This window comes from Bufo bufo, chromosome 5 (assembly GCF_905171765.1).
Source record: "Bufo bufo chromosome 5, aBufBuf1.1, whole genome shotgun sequence".
NCBI lineage: Eukaryota > Metazoa > Chordata > Amphibia > Anura > Bufonidae > Bufo > Bufo bufo.
The window spans coordinates 357,674,159-357,689,591 of NC_053393.1; the positions used below are offsets into that span (position 1 = coordinate 357,674,159).

The following is a 15,433-nucleotide window of genomic DNA, read 5'->3' on the forward strand; positions in this document are numbered from 1 at the left end:
AAACAGCTGATCGGTGGGGGATGTCAGGATTGTCAAAATCCCGGACAACCCCTTTTAGTAATCGGAGGGAATGCAACAAAGAGCTTCACCTGTTTACTGGTGCACGGACCTATTGGGAGAAAGCTGCAAAATTATAATTCTGGCACATCGCACACGCCAATGAGTTTTCTTAAGACCAGTATCAGAAACGCCAGTCTTAATAAATTCTCCCGCCAGTCTCCTTTGCAAGCTCATCCCTCCCTTTATTTGGATCATTAGAGCAGGAAGTACTGTAAAAGCTTTCTTCAAGAGAGTCTCTTCCTTGCCCACTCAGAGGTGGATAGGAGACAGACCTCCTCCACTCCATGTGTCTTTTGCAGTCTGTGCCTCATTTAAGCTGGTTATACACGTACAATGTTGATTAGACCAGCTTATTTTAGCAGGATTGGCTGACAGCCTCACGAGTAGGGGGCATGTAGCCCAGAACTGAAAAGATCTTTTGGGAGATCAAGATTGGGCATCCCATTTAGAATAACCCACTGCTAAAGTGGCGTTACCTCTCTATAAAAATAACCATGCAAGCTTGACCGATTCACGCACACATTGTTATCAGGGAGACGGCTTTGTACAGCCAGCTTTGCGCACTGGCCACTAGGAACGTACAGACTATTGAAGGGTAAACTGCTTTACTTTTGTGTGCACTCTTCTTTATTTAAAATGTCCATTGGGTTGGACAAGCCCCTTCAGTTAAAAAAATTTAATACAGGACAAAGTACAGTCCGATTTCCAAACCATTAAAAGGGTTGACTGGTACTAGACTAGTGGAGAAAGGCCATGCTGAGAAATCAGGATGAAAAAGGTGGCAGGTATCAGTGCTACACAGTGGAAACGAATATTATATAGGAAGCAGTGAGGATAATTCCATCATTACACTCATGTCATCAAGAAGAGGAAATAGAGTGAGGCTTGGGTGCCATATACAGGTGCCAAACTCTCAAAGTCTAGGCACATCTTTGATTACAAATATTTATTGCATTAATTAAGTCATAACAAAAACTTTTTTATAATTGGTATTCATTAAAAATATTGTAGCATTTAGCTTCTGCACCTTCCATGATGATTTATCCCCAACCAATCTGTCTCTTCCATTCAGTGCGTATTTGCTAAAATGCAAGCAGTAGAGGCCAAACACTTGGAAATTGGAAAAATCTACAACACCTTTAACTTTGAAGGAACCAGGTCCTATTTTGATGACACCTAACTTCCGTCTTATTTTCGATCCCTCTAAATCACATAAAAACTTTCTGCCAAGAGACATGTGAGTTCATAGGGGTGCTTGGGAGTGACAACAATAAAAGGTCAACGTAATCCAGAGCAAAACTTCAACAAAGACAGGGTTACTAATTAAAATGTATTTACAGTACAAACCTGTTCTAGCCATACTCCGGTCTCCTCATCTGGTTCCCAAAGAATCATGGTTTTATCCATTGATGCAGATAAGAGGCTCATAGGCTGTACAACACTGCCATCTGGTGGACAAAACATAACATTTCAGAGGAGCTTAAGAAACATTATGCTATTAGACCAGTGGTGGTGAACCGTTCAGAGGCAGAGTGCCCAAACAGCAACCCAAAACGCACATATTTATCGCAAAGTACCATTTAACCTAAATACCACAGTCCAATATAGTGTATCTTCCATGTACTTTATTATTTAGCTATAATAGCCTGCCTACATTCAATGCGCTGCCTGTGCTGTTCATAGTGCGCCCCCCGCGCTGATGAATGGCAGGAAAAGTGTAAGGAATATTGGTACACCATAGACTTTTTCCAGGGTGCGGGTGCCCACAGAGAGTGCTCTGAGTGCCGCATCTGGCACCCTTGCCATAGGTTTGCCACCACTGTATTAGACCACACTGACAAAAATCATTGGGTACATTCACAAGTCTTTTCCTTTAGACTTGCATTGCTTGGATTGTTTTTTTTTTTTCTATTTTCAGAAAAATTATGAGATTTTCAGCTATATTACTGCACAATAAATTACCTCATGTCAATGTATATACACAGCTTCAGTTATGCAGCCTTTACAATGTACAGTACAGACCAAAAGTTTGGACACACCTTCTCATTCAAAGAGTTTTCTTTATTTTCATGACTATGAAGGCATCAAAACTATGAATTAACACATGTGGAATTATATACATAACAAACAAGTGTGAAACAACTGAATATATGTCATATTCTAGGTTCTTCAAAGTAGCCACCTTTTGCTTTAATTACTGCTTTGCACACTCTTGGCATTCTCTTGATGAGCTTCAAGAGGTAGTTCCCTGAAATGGTCTTCCAACAGTCTTGAAGGAGTTACCAGACATGCTTAGCACTTGTTGGCCCTTTTGCCTTCACTCTGCGGTCCAGCTCACCCCAAACCATCTCGATTGGGTTCAGGTCCGGTGACTGTGGAGGCCAGGTCATCTGGCGCAGCACCCAATCACTCTCCTTCATGGTCAAATAGCCCTTATTTTCAAAGTTTTCCCAATTTTTCGGCTGACTGACTGACCTTCATTTCTTAAAGTAATGATGGCCACTCGTTTTTCTTTACTTAGAATTTGTATTATAGCAAGAAAAAAGCAGCTAACAGTCTATTCAGTAGGACTATCAGCTGTGTATCCACCTGACTTATCCTCAATGCAACTGATGGTCCCAACCCCATTTATAAGGCAAGAAATCCCACTTATTAAACCTGACAGGGCACACCTGTGAAGTGAAAACCATTTCAGGGGACTACCTCTTGAAGCTCATCAAAAGAATGCCAAGAGTGTGCAAAGCAGTAATCAAAGCAAAAAGGTGGCTACTTTGAAGAACCTAGAATATGACATATTTTCAGTTGTTTCACACTTGTTTGTTATGTATATAATTCCACATGTGTTAATTCATAGTTTTGATGCCTTCAGTGTGAATCTACAGTTTTCATAGTCATGAAAATAAAGAAAACTCTTTGAATGAGAAGGTGTGTCCAAACTTTTGGTCTGTACTGTATATACAAGCATCTTGTATAGACTAAGAATGTAAATTACATAATGAATTAATAATCAATGTGTTATTATTAATGCTAAGACCTGATATTACAAAGCAGGAGCCATATGTTGCAATGTACATTACAAAATGTAGGTTATTCAATCTAAATGATAGAATTGCCAGAATAATACATTTGTGGTGCTCTACAAATTGTCCCCTTATTATTCAAAGAAAATTAATAGGGGTCACCACATTGTGTGCATCACCCTGTAGCACTGATGTGAAACTGGCCCTAGTGTGCTCACCTAGGACAGGGAAATAGAAAAATGTATAAAATTACCTCTGACTACAGTCTTTGGTCTACACAGGCATGTTCACACTACATAAAATACATTTGTATTTGATGCTGAGTCCCTGGCAGAAACCAGGCTTGCGGATTTGTGGACTGAATGCCCCACATTCAGTGGGGCTATTCTGCATGTGGACACTTGCCATGTAAGCCGCTCCAAGAAGTACATGCCTTCCTTGATGCAGCTTTGAAGTCGGCACAGGAATATTCTGAAGTGCAGTGCAGATTCCCGTTGAGCTACAATGGGAGGATGAATTTCAGTGGACTTTGGCTCAGAATAAGCTCCAAAAACAGTGTGGAAAATCCACGGTATGAATGTGTCTTAAGGGTTAAACAAATACTTAGCTCTTGGCTACATTCATGTTTACCTTTCAAGAAAGATGGCTGCCAGTGGACAGCGTACACAGAGTTCTCATGACCAGCCAGGACAGATTCTAAGGTAACCGCATAAGTGAACGCTTCCCCTAAAACAAAAAGAACAATTGCGATTAGTTGAACTGCAAATCACATAAGACATCTTTGCATCTATTATTGCATTGTACTCATTTTGAGCTAAAAATCTTTTTTTAAATGGGTCTTTATTAAGAATATGGAACCCTTTTTTCTGTACAGGACTGAGATGCTCTAATAGAGGGATCTGAATTTTCTCTCTGCTCCGTGAGCTAATCTGACAGGCTCCTTATCTCTGACATTATAAACACTCATATCAATCCTTATCTTACTGATAAGAATGTGGCTTAAATAAGTGTTTATTAGTTATGACCTCTTAGTGGTTTAGAGATGAGGGTTATTTTTTACACAATGTGAAAGTAAAAAGTACAATTCACACAGCTAGACAGTTAACCCTTTGTGACAGAATGGCTCAATATTATTAACCCCTTAGTGACCACACACACACACACTTTTTAAAAAAATTGCATTCCAAGAGCTATAACTTTTGTTTTCATCAATGTACTTGCATGGAGGTCTTATTTTTTAATGTTTTTAATGCACCATTTTAGGTACATATAATGATTGATTAAAGCAAGCTGTTTAGCTAAAACCCCCTTTGTTTACGTCAGTAAAAAGGCTTATTAGTGGTCACTAAGGGGTTAATAAAGACCAAATTAAAACATGATTTTTAGCCCAAAATGAATAAAATGCAGTCATACATTTTTTTTGCCTCCGAAGGTGTACATAGCCTTTAAGGCCCATTTCCTTGGGTAGATATACAGGGAAATGATTGGGAATAAACCATTAGCTCCTGCTCATTTAAGCTGCAGTTACAGGCAGCAATTATCTCCTCTGTATGGGGATAAACAATCACTACTGCGATCATTCATCTCCACACAGACTCACTGCTTACTGGCAGAACAATGCTTGTTTACCCAAATCAATGAGCTACCATGGGGAAGCTTCACTAATCCTGTCTAATAGTTAGACAGCGTACACTTGGGGCCATTTCCTTGGGTAGATATACAGGGAAATGACTGGAGACAAACTATTTGCTCCTGATCATTGCCTGCTCATTTAAGCTGCAGTTACATGCAGCAATCATCTCCTCTGTATGGGGATGAACAATCACTACTGCGATCATTCTTCCCCATACAGAATCACTGTTTACCGGCAGCACATGCCTGTTTATACAAGTCAAAGACCTGCCGCCAAATAATGGTTTTATGTGGCGCATAAATGACAGATCATCTGACAAACAAGGCTTTTTCCAATTTGGCAGGTGACTGATGGTACATTTACACGGACAAATTATTGGAAACAAATGTTTGTACTAAATTTTTGTTCCTGATAACTGGCTCGATCACCTGCCCGTGTAAATGAGCCCTTAGACGAAACAGCCTAAAAGATGTCCCAAATTTATCACAGTGGCTGATGACACATTTGGGGCATCATTAGATACTTAACCTAAAGACATCTATGGGGACCTGGTTTTAGTAGGACTCGGGGGAAGCTCGTAGCAGACTGGTGACATGGGGCAGGGTTCTGTGCTGGCCCTGCATGTCTGGCCTCAAACAACTAAAGGATACTGGACAAATTACTGAGAGGCTGTATTAACAATGATATATTGGATGTCATACTGTACCCTAGTCAGTAGTAAGGGGAGATTTTTTTTTTTAATGTTTTTTGTTTGATTCAGGGACTTTCCATCTGTTTGATGTTCACATTTCTTTAATGTTGCATTGCCTTGTCTACTAATCTGTGGGCAGCGTGGTTTAAAAGGGGGCCACATAAATTGTTTATTCTGTAAAAGTTCCAATAAAGTGTATTTTTATATTAGAGGTGCAATTTTTCCCTATGGGGCTGGTATATAGATACTTTTGTTTTTGCAGATCATTTTTTTGTTCCACAAATTATAGATGTCCTATTCTGCATCCTTGTGCTATCAAACATGCATCCTTGGTTAGGTGGTACATGTAGCTGTGCGTGCTCCTCCTCCAGAGTGAGAGCTTAGTCCATATATAATGCTTGCATCTATTGTGATTTTATTTTCAAAAGTACAACTTGACATGCTGCAGATTTTAAATCCGCACCCCAGGTCTGTTTCTTGTTTGGATTTTTTCTGCCTGGTGTGACTGAGAATTGCCGAAAGCTCATTCACTTTGCTGGTACGGAACAATGCTGCAAATTTGGAGCACAAAAATCTGCAATAGCAAATCTGCAGCCGATCAGTCACTTGTGAACCCAGCCTAAATGTCAGTGCTTGGCATTATCACCAATTGCAGACATTCACCCCTGGGGTCTGTTGTGTAAAACACCAGGCACCTGGCAGCAAAAGCACTTGTTTAGCCAGAGTGGGCGCCATCTTTAAACTATTTCAGCGCCATCTTTAAACCTAATAAAAATGTATATAAGATCAGACTAGATGGACCAGGGGGTCTTTTCTGCCGTCAATCTTCTATGTTTCTATGTTAAAATAATGGACGGGGGAATTCTGTATTAAGTACATATTAATTTGTGGTTTACTTTTCCTTCTTCATAGGTAACGTGGGATGAAATAGCAAGACCTCAAATTCATGGTTATGACATGCAGTGTATTGCAATGATTGGAAGATTCCAGTTTGATTTTTTTTTTAATACATGTGCGTGGCTGTAAGAAACATATGGAGTAGCATGCATGGGATAGGCATAAGGCCATCCTTCATATAAGATAGGGCCAGGGGCTATTCATAGTATTCAGTATATTGGGCAGACTATATGGGCCAAATGGTTCTTATCTGCCGACACATTCTATGTTTCTATGTTTCAGATGCACAAGGGAAACAAAGGATCAGTTAGCAGGTGCCTCTGCGTCCACTTAAAACCCATTTTACCTTTTAAAGGAGTTGTCTCATTTCAGCAAATGGCCTTTATCTTGTAGAAAAGGTTAATACAAAGCAATTACTAATGTATTGCTATTATCCATATTGCTTCCTTTGCTGGCTGGATTCATTTTTCCATCACCTTATACACTGTGGTCGTTTCTAGGGATCAACAGATTATCGGTTTTACCGATATTATCGGCCGATATTCAGGATTTTGACAGTTATCGGTATCGGCATCTATTTTGCCAATATTCCGATAACGAATGGGGAACACAGATCGCGCTGCTGTCAGCGCTCTCTGTGTTCCCTCAGCAGCACAGGGGAGAAGGAAGCAGTGTCTCCCTCCCCCCTGTGATGCTGCTGCTGCCGCCAATGAAGAGACAGATGAGAAGAGGAGGGGAGGGGCTTTGGCCACTGCGCCACCAATGATGTTAAGTTACTCATTCATTCAAATTGAACAGGAGGCGGGAGCTGGCTGCAGAATCACATAGCCGGCTCACGACCTCTATGAGCGGTAGCTGCGATCCGCGGTAGTTAACCCCTCAGGTGCCACGGATCGCAGCTACCGCTCATAGAGGTCGGGAGCCGGCTATGTGATTCTGTAGACAGCTCCAGACTCTTGTATATGAATAAATGAGAGATTTATGTTCATTCGTGGCGCAGTGCAAAACCCCCCCCACCACCACCCCCACCCCAGTATTAAAAACATTGGTGGCGCAGTGCACCCCCCACCCAAGCCCCCCCAGTTTTAATCATTGGTGGCAGTGGCCACAGGGTCCCCTCTCCCCTCCGATCGGAGCCCCAGCAGTGTAAGCCTGGGGCTCCGATCAGTTACCATGGCAGCCAGGACGCTATTGAAGCCCTGGCTGCCATGTTCAGCTCCATGCTGGTGTGCACAAAGCACAGAGCAGCAGGGACAGTGTGAGATCCTATTCACCCTGATAGAGATCTATCAGGGTGAATAGGACAAGGGTTCTAGTCCCTAAGGGGGCTAAAAGTTAGTTAAAAAAAACAAAAAAAAAACACCAAAATATTAAAGTATAAATAAAAAAGAAAGATTTAAATAAAATACACATTAACAATAAAAATTAATTTTCAGCAGATTGTGTAGGATTTTATTTTTTTTCAAAAATGAAATTTTCACAGAATATTGGTATAAATTATCGGCTATCGGCCTGAAAGTTCACAAATCATCGGTATCGGCCCTAAAAAATCAATATCGGTCGATCCCTAGTCGTTTCCATGGTTATAGTGTGCAAGCACGACCACCTCTGATGGATTGCAGGGTGATCGTAACCATGGAAACGAGCAGATGCCCTAAAATTAAGGGCTGGTCTTTAAAAACAATTGTCGGGTCTTTTTGTTCCAGAAAACACTGCATCTCCAGCAATGTACTAAGTCAATACCATTTCAATTTCCAGACCAGGTCCTCCAATAACACCAAAAGCAAACAATAGAGAAGGCTTTTTGTTCCGCTGTGAAATGATGAGCACTTGCTGGAAGTGTACACTGGAGAGCAGCAGAGCCAAATGACTTCTAATCAATAAAATGACATGTGCAATATTTCCCCGATGAGCTGCAATGTAACAGTAGCACTTCTGTGCTCTGCCGAATACCAATGATTACTTCAAAAGACCAAACCATTCTTCTCTTGGATTACAATCTTCCCTTTAACAATGACTGCGCTGCAAAAGAAGCTATCTACAAGGGAAATTATTCTGCACTTTATTATGTACAATGGCATTGTGAATTGAATCGACTTTTGCTTACTGCAAAACACTAATGTAGAGCGGTCTATAAAACTGGAATCTAAAGGTTTATAGTTACCATTTATCTTTATATAGTGTATATGATCTAATGAGTTATTAATATGAACATAACTGAGAAGCACATGGTAAGAACAGTAACAAAGTAGGACTCCACTTTTTTAGCAACACAACAAAGAAAGGAAGTTGATGGTTGAACAAATGACGGTCTGATGAACACTCATTGTGCAGACGTAGCCATACACCGGCTGTTCTAGTCATTCGGTCGTGAATAGTCTTCTTTGCCTGGTGTGAATAAACATGTTTGACCAGGGTGAACAATCTCTCACTGTACTTTCTTCTGGCACAGTAAGGGTGCATTCACACAAGCGTATGTATTTTGTGGTCTGCAAAACACAGATCCTTGAAGGGGTTGACCACTTTCTGGCTACTGTTGACCAGTGGGTTTGTAAGATGACTTTATAGCACTTACTAATATAGTCTTTGTTGATATTTTCCACCAATTCCTATATTTCAGAAAGTATTCTCCCCTTTTTGGCCAAGTCTTTTATGCTGTCCACATGGAGGTCCTGTCCATAAAATGGCTGCTGATGGAGGATCATGTGACCAGACAAATCACTCAGTCTCATTTGTTAAAATACAATAAACCTGCAATAAACTCTCAACATCGCAAGTGCAGATGGCGGATGTGGTGTATTTGTGTGGAGAAGGCTGAGTGATTTGACTGGAGTTATTTTTGCCTGGTCACATGACCCTTTGTCTATCTTATGGACAGGTCTCCTGTGTGACTAGCACAGAATATTTGCCCAAGGGGACATAAAGCAAACAGAACAGAAAATCAACAAAGGCTATATTAGCAATTGTCATATAGAAAACTTACATACACATCGGTGAAAAGTATCCAAAAAGTGGCCATCCCCTTAAAAAAAAAAAAAAAAAGGAGATGATATATGTGAATCTGTTTGTTTTTTGCGGACCCATAGACTTCAAATAGGTCAGTGGCAGAGTTGTAGCTATAGCGGGTACAGAGGTAGCAGTCACTACCGCCAAGGAGCCTGAGGGGGCTCAAAGACCCTTGTGCCGTATAAAAAGACACTGGTATCATAGAAAGTGCATGCTGGTCAAGTTACACCTCTGGCAGGATGGAAGGGGTTAGGGCTTTCAATGTTTGCTTCAGGCAGCACGAAGGCTATGTGCTTCCCTGGCCAAAAAGGGGGGCCCAAGCTGAACTCATGAGCCTTTAGCTACACCCCTGGTCATTTGCAGAAAAGAATGGAACATGTTCTGTTTTTTGCAGAATGGACATAAGGACGCGGAATACACACGAATGCCAATGAGTCTGCATTCTGGAGTCTAATAGCAAAAGGGGTGAATACACTACCGGAAAATTAAAGAACACCTGGAAAACGTAATGTGATTGAGCATAGATTGACAAAGCTAGTGGTTCTTGGTCAATGTTCACACAGGGGGTGCACCCTTTATTTTGGGTTCTGCAGTTCGGTATATGTTGAGGCAGGGTCACAGTACTGGGTGGCATTTTTCCTTGCTGTGATATAGGCTGTCACTCTGGCATGGTAACGGTCACAAACATGCTGGATATTCTCCTGTGATATGTCATTCCAATATCTTTCAATTTGGACCCATATTTCAGCCAAGCTGGTTGTTAGCTGCTGTGTAAGGTAGAGTCGTCATCCTATCCAGTCCCAATCACTCTCAATTGAGAGAGATCTGGCAATCGAGCTGACCGGGGAGGTGCTGGATACCCTGAAAAGCATGTTATGTAGAGCAGGCAGTGTGTGGTGTGATCTTGTTGGAACACCACCTCTTCTGAGTCAACAAGTCAGTAGGACTGGTTCCACAATGTCCTGAAGGCTTGTCAATGTTCCCTCCAAGGATGTGAACAGCATGGTAGCTAAAGGTGCCCCACACCATGACATCTGGTGTTGGTCCTTGTGCCTTGGCACTATGCCGTAGGCACTCTACAGCCCTCCTGCGAGCTCGGATACAGCCATCAATGACAAGCAATAGTGCTCAGCGATGAAAACAGGTTCTGCCTTGGTACTAATGATAGCCACATCAGAGTTGCCAGTCCTACTAGTAACTTTCAGGTTGGAATGCCAATTAGCCCCCTTCCTACACATTTTCTTACCATCTTTCTCTTGCTGCCACAATTCTTCTGCGGCCAGGCAGCCTAATCTTTAGTGATACAGCCTAATTGCTACCATTTCAATTGAGGATGTTGTCTAATAGCTACAAATTCCACATTGCAGCACACAGTTGTATACACAAGTATGTATATAAAAGTTCAGAGGTTGCACTTATGTACTGATACCAGTACAAAAAATCCCAAGTAAAATTAGGTGGCCCTGTCACAGATTTTGCATAGTGGCCTAGGAGCTTCAAGTTACACCTCACAAGGAAAAGTTACTTACCCCCCTCTTTAACTGTAAGTATGTTCTCCTTGAGCTTAATGTAGTTTGCTTCATCTTCATCATCAATTTTGAGACTTTCAGTCACAGATTTGGGAAATATTTTCCATATGCGAATAAGGGAATCTTGGGCACAGCTTGCCAAGTACACATCCTGGCCTGTAGAGAAAAATAGCATCAATGGGTATGCTGACAACTAGCAACCATTTATTCACATGAACTAAATATTGTACACAGAGGCGTACTGTCGTTCTTCAGGCCTGCGGATTGGCATGATCCTATCATTATTGATGGTCTATCGTTTGAACAGGCCACTGCATTGGTGGATTTTCACTCTTGGCACCTCCAACCCTAAGCTGTTCAAAGTGGTCGCAGGCTCTTCATTATTCGCACTGCTCCATACTGTACTTCTCGTGCTAGGTATTTCAGCTCCGCTTCACGAGCGCTGTACCCCCTTCAAACATCCTATCAGTGGGAGTATCAAGAGGCAAATCCCTACCAAGGAAATATCAATCCTAAGGATAGGCCTTAACGGTTTTAAAGCCTGGTTAACACTTTTAATGAAGATATCAAAGTGCATGTTCATCTTTGCTGTACTGCATGGTAGGATGCAATTCAAAGCCTCCACCTTTACATTTAAAAAAAATTCAAGTCCATTCATCTTCCTCGTTCTATCGCTATCAGCCTAGGATCACGCATGCAGTTCTCAACAGAGTTTTTCATACAGCTTTTGGAGCCAAAGCTAGAAGTAAATCCAAAACATCGGAATAAATAAAAGACTTATAGATATCCTCTATTTTGTATCCATTCCAGTTGGCTCTGGAAATGTGCGATTCAAGGGAATTGCGGTCAACCTAGTCCACCTTTGGCACATGGACAGATTGTTAAGTGTCGCAACACAAAAGATAGAGATATTCAGGATTGGAATGGTAGAAAAATCATTCCTCTTAAAAGCAAGAAAAGAAATTGGAAACCTTTTAGTATAGAACACCAGACGATTATTAGAAATGCACAAGTAAATCTATTTTATTGCACACTTTGGGCTGATTATTTCCCATTATTTTAATTGGGACATCAACAAAACAAGTAGCCAAATGATGTATGGACAAGTTACACCAGTTCTGGATAGCAACAGTCCCAGCAGCTCAGGAAAGCACATTTCAGTAAGTCAATTTTAGCTACCCTCAGTCGCGTATGTGCAGACTTGGCACTATGAGGGATGATGATGTACTAACTCAATGCATTAGCCTTTTTTTTTTTCTAGATAAGTTTTTGCTGTTCCGAGCAAGCATTGCATAAATCTGAAGGCAAAGTGCTGAAAAAAAGAGCTGCAAATGAAGCAGTAAACAGAAAAGCAGGACAGACAACCTAGAAAATGTATCCAAAAATACAAAGTGATGAGTCAACAAGCAATTTTATGATTAGCGAAAGGTCAGAATGAAAGGCTATGGAACACACATAGTCATCAGTTTGTATAGAGAGAAGTGCTGCCCTCATAAGAGATTTACAGCTCACGTAAGCAGCAATCAAAACTTATGAATGCTATTGTAAGACATTTCCGATAAGTGCCAGGTAATTATAAAAGTAAATCCATGCACGGGATCACCCTGAACTCTAGGCACAAACAACGTGTACCTTTATTTCACTGCGTAACTATCCTCTGCACAATCAGATACAATGTACCACCTATTTTATTATTAAAGGACGTCTCGCTAGTAGAATCTTTTTTAAAGGGTCATAAAGTGATACTCACCTCACCCGAGAGATAACCGCCTGAGACTGTGTGAGTGCCTGCATCGGCGACCATGGTTTAATAAAGGAACTGCAAAGCGATTTGGTGAGTGCAACAAGTTTATCTGACTTCACCTCAGCTATCTCCTACTCGACCCGTTTAGACATAGTAATTGGCTGAGTGGTCATTTCCGGTCTGTTTAGAGGGATCAGGAATGGAACGAGTGGCAAGTGATCATAGGTTGAGGATTAATTCCTTGTTGTTTCATGCTATTCTGATCCCTGTAAAAAATAAAACACTGAGGAGACAACCTCTTTAAAGGGGACGTCATCAACTTCATGATGCCCTCACCAAGGGCATATGCGTTCCAAAGCGGCGTTCTGTGTGGCCTGATTTGTGATGTTTCTTCCAAGGTACCCCCCGATACTTATTTCGATCAGAATATATATACCATTTGACTGCTTTAAAAGTGGGCTCTCTATTTGAACAAGTTGGGGGTTTTAACATTGGAGGTATGATGGATGGGGCGGATTAAGAGGGAGGGACTAATCATGGGTGGACCGGTTATAAGGCGCCAGGTTTGGAATAGACATGGGGACACCGGTCATCTTTTGCCTACATCCTGGGGCTTCCGTTCCTAGAGGGTCTCGATTGTGGGACACTAAACGTAAAATCTCCACTGTGAGATCTCGTTGTTGGAGTATTATCCTCCTCTTCCCCTGACGAACCAGTCGTGGTATATAACGGCTGGGGAAACGTAACGTTGGGATTTGCTTGTGTTGTTTATTTGTCAGTATGTCTTCTCTTTTGTTCTTGTACTCAGCTTACCTTAAGATAGGGTGTTTTAGGGTTTAGTAGATTAGGTACGAGGACAGGGAGCCCCTACCTTTAAGGGGTGTCCCTGGGCTTAGCCTATCTAGGTACGTACAAGGAATTTTTTAGGTTGTTCACGTCATTTTACATATCAGATACCATATGTGTGATTCAATACCATCTACAAAAGACCTTTTATCATCTTAATCCCTGGACCCTATCCATCATCTCTGTCCCTCCATTCAGTCGAAAATCACCCAACCTGACGTGATTTCAGCTAACCCTGAATAAATACTGAGTATCTTCAATACTGAGGACAATTACATAGTGAGATTGTATGTGTTGTCTTGACCCTTGGGACCAAGTCCGGCCGTAGGCCAGTTTTTATGAGAGTTTATTAAAAGGTATATTTTAAAATATTGGGAAGGTGTTCATGTTTATAGACCTCACCAAGGGTAGCAAAGAGTAGTGACTGATTATACAGCAAATTCTCCACAACAATTTGACAGCAGACAAGTGACAGACCACAGATACTGTCTCTACTTTATACTGCTCTCAGTGCGGGTAGCATACAGTTGAGGATGGATTACCTTTTAAAGGGCTTCTGTCAGCCCACTAAACCGTTTTTTTTTTTGCTTAATAATAACCCCTACACTGCGATTTATCCATACATAAGTAAAATAATAATTTTGGTTCAGTAGAATTTGCTAAAACCCTATTTTTATAATATGTAAATTACCTTGCTACCAGCAAGTAGGGCGGCTACTTGCTGGTAGCAGCCGCATCCTCCGATGGTAATGACGCCCCCTCTGTTTGTTGATTGACAGGGCCAGCGGACGGGATATTTCTCCGCTGGCCCTGCCTGTTTTCATTCAATATCTGGCGCCTGCGCCACGGCCGTACCTATCTTCAATCGGCGCAGGCGCACTGAGAGGCGGCCACTCACTCGGCCGCTTCATCCTCAATTCGCCTGCGCCGGGTGTAGATGTGACGTCATCGGCGCAGGCGCATTGAGGATGAAGCGGCCGAGTGAGTGGCCGCCTCTCAGTGCGCCTGCGCCGATTGAAGATAGGTACGGCCGCGGCGCAGGCGCCAGATATTGAATGAAAACAGGCAGGGCCAGCAGAGAACTATTCCGTTCCCTGGCCCTGTCAATCAACAAGCAGAGGGGGCGTCATTACCATCGGAGGATGCGGCTGCTACCAGCAAGTAGCCGCCCTACTTGCTGGTAGCAAGGTAATTTACATATTATAAAAATAGGGTTTTAGCAAATTCTACTGAACTAAAATTATTATTTTACTTATGTATGGATAAATCGCAGTGTAGGGGTTATTATTAAGCAAAAAAAAAAAAACGGTTTAGTGGGCTGACAGAAGCCCTTTAAATAAATATGCTGAGTGATAGGGGTGGGTTGAAGATGAAACAAATCTGCCTCCCACTGATACCTCCATTTTTCTAATATAGATGTTGGGAGCCAGAAAACAACTTTTCTTGTATACACCAAGGGTCCCCCTGCACAGAGATCACTGCAAACCAGAAGAATTAAAAGACTCCTTGCCCAAGGCCACTTTCAGATAACTATATTACAGACACAAACTCATGGTCAACTGCAGCTAGAGCAGCGTAGGCTTTTATGGTGCTTGAGGGCTAAGTGCACACCATCCAGTAGAAAGAGAAAAATATATCCATGGAACGCACCAGTCCATAAAAGTTTCTATTATTTCAATCCATTAAAAAAGCGTTAAGGGGTACCTCAAGCAGTACAATCAGATACAGCATACAGCCGTTTCGCATGCACAGACGCTTTTTCAAGGCATGATGAGATAGAAGCTGAACCCACTTAAATCCCCAGTACCTAATTAGCTCATACACATGCAAAACAGCTACACACAACACATAGAAAAATATATAAAGCTGAGTGTACGTGCGTGTGTGTATGTCCGCTAAAGGAATCCGCACCGTCTCATTTACAATCACGAAATTTGGCACACAGGTACATCAGGTGTCCGGGAAGGTTTTAGACCGGGTCTCAGCTCTCTAGCACGTACCGTTCCC

General features: G+C 41.8%; 1 protein-coding gene across 1 annotated transcript in view; it reads right to left on the minus strand.

Annotated features, from left to right (window-relative positions):
* ELP2 (elongator acetyltransferase complex subunit 2) overlaps positions 1–15,433 on the minus strand; it is a 128,631-nt gene that overhangs the window by 63,974 nt on the left and 49,224 nt on the right. The window contains exons 8-10 of the mRNA XM_040432197.1: positions 10,837–10,992; positions 3,711–3,806; positions 1,408–1,508 (exon numbers count right to left, since the gene is read on the minus strand). Of these exons, the coding sequence (XP_040288131.1) occupies positions 1,408–1,508; positions 3,711–3,806; positions 10,837–10,992 (353 nt within the window). The remainder of the gene's footprint in view (positions 1–1,407; positions 1,509–3,710; positions 3,807–10,836; positions 10,993–15,433) is intronic.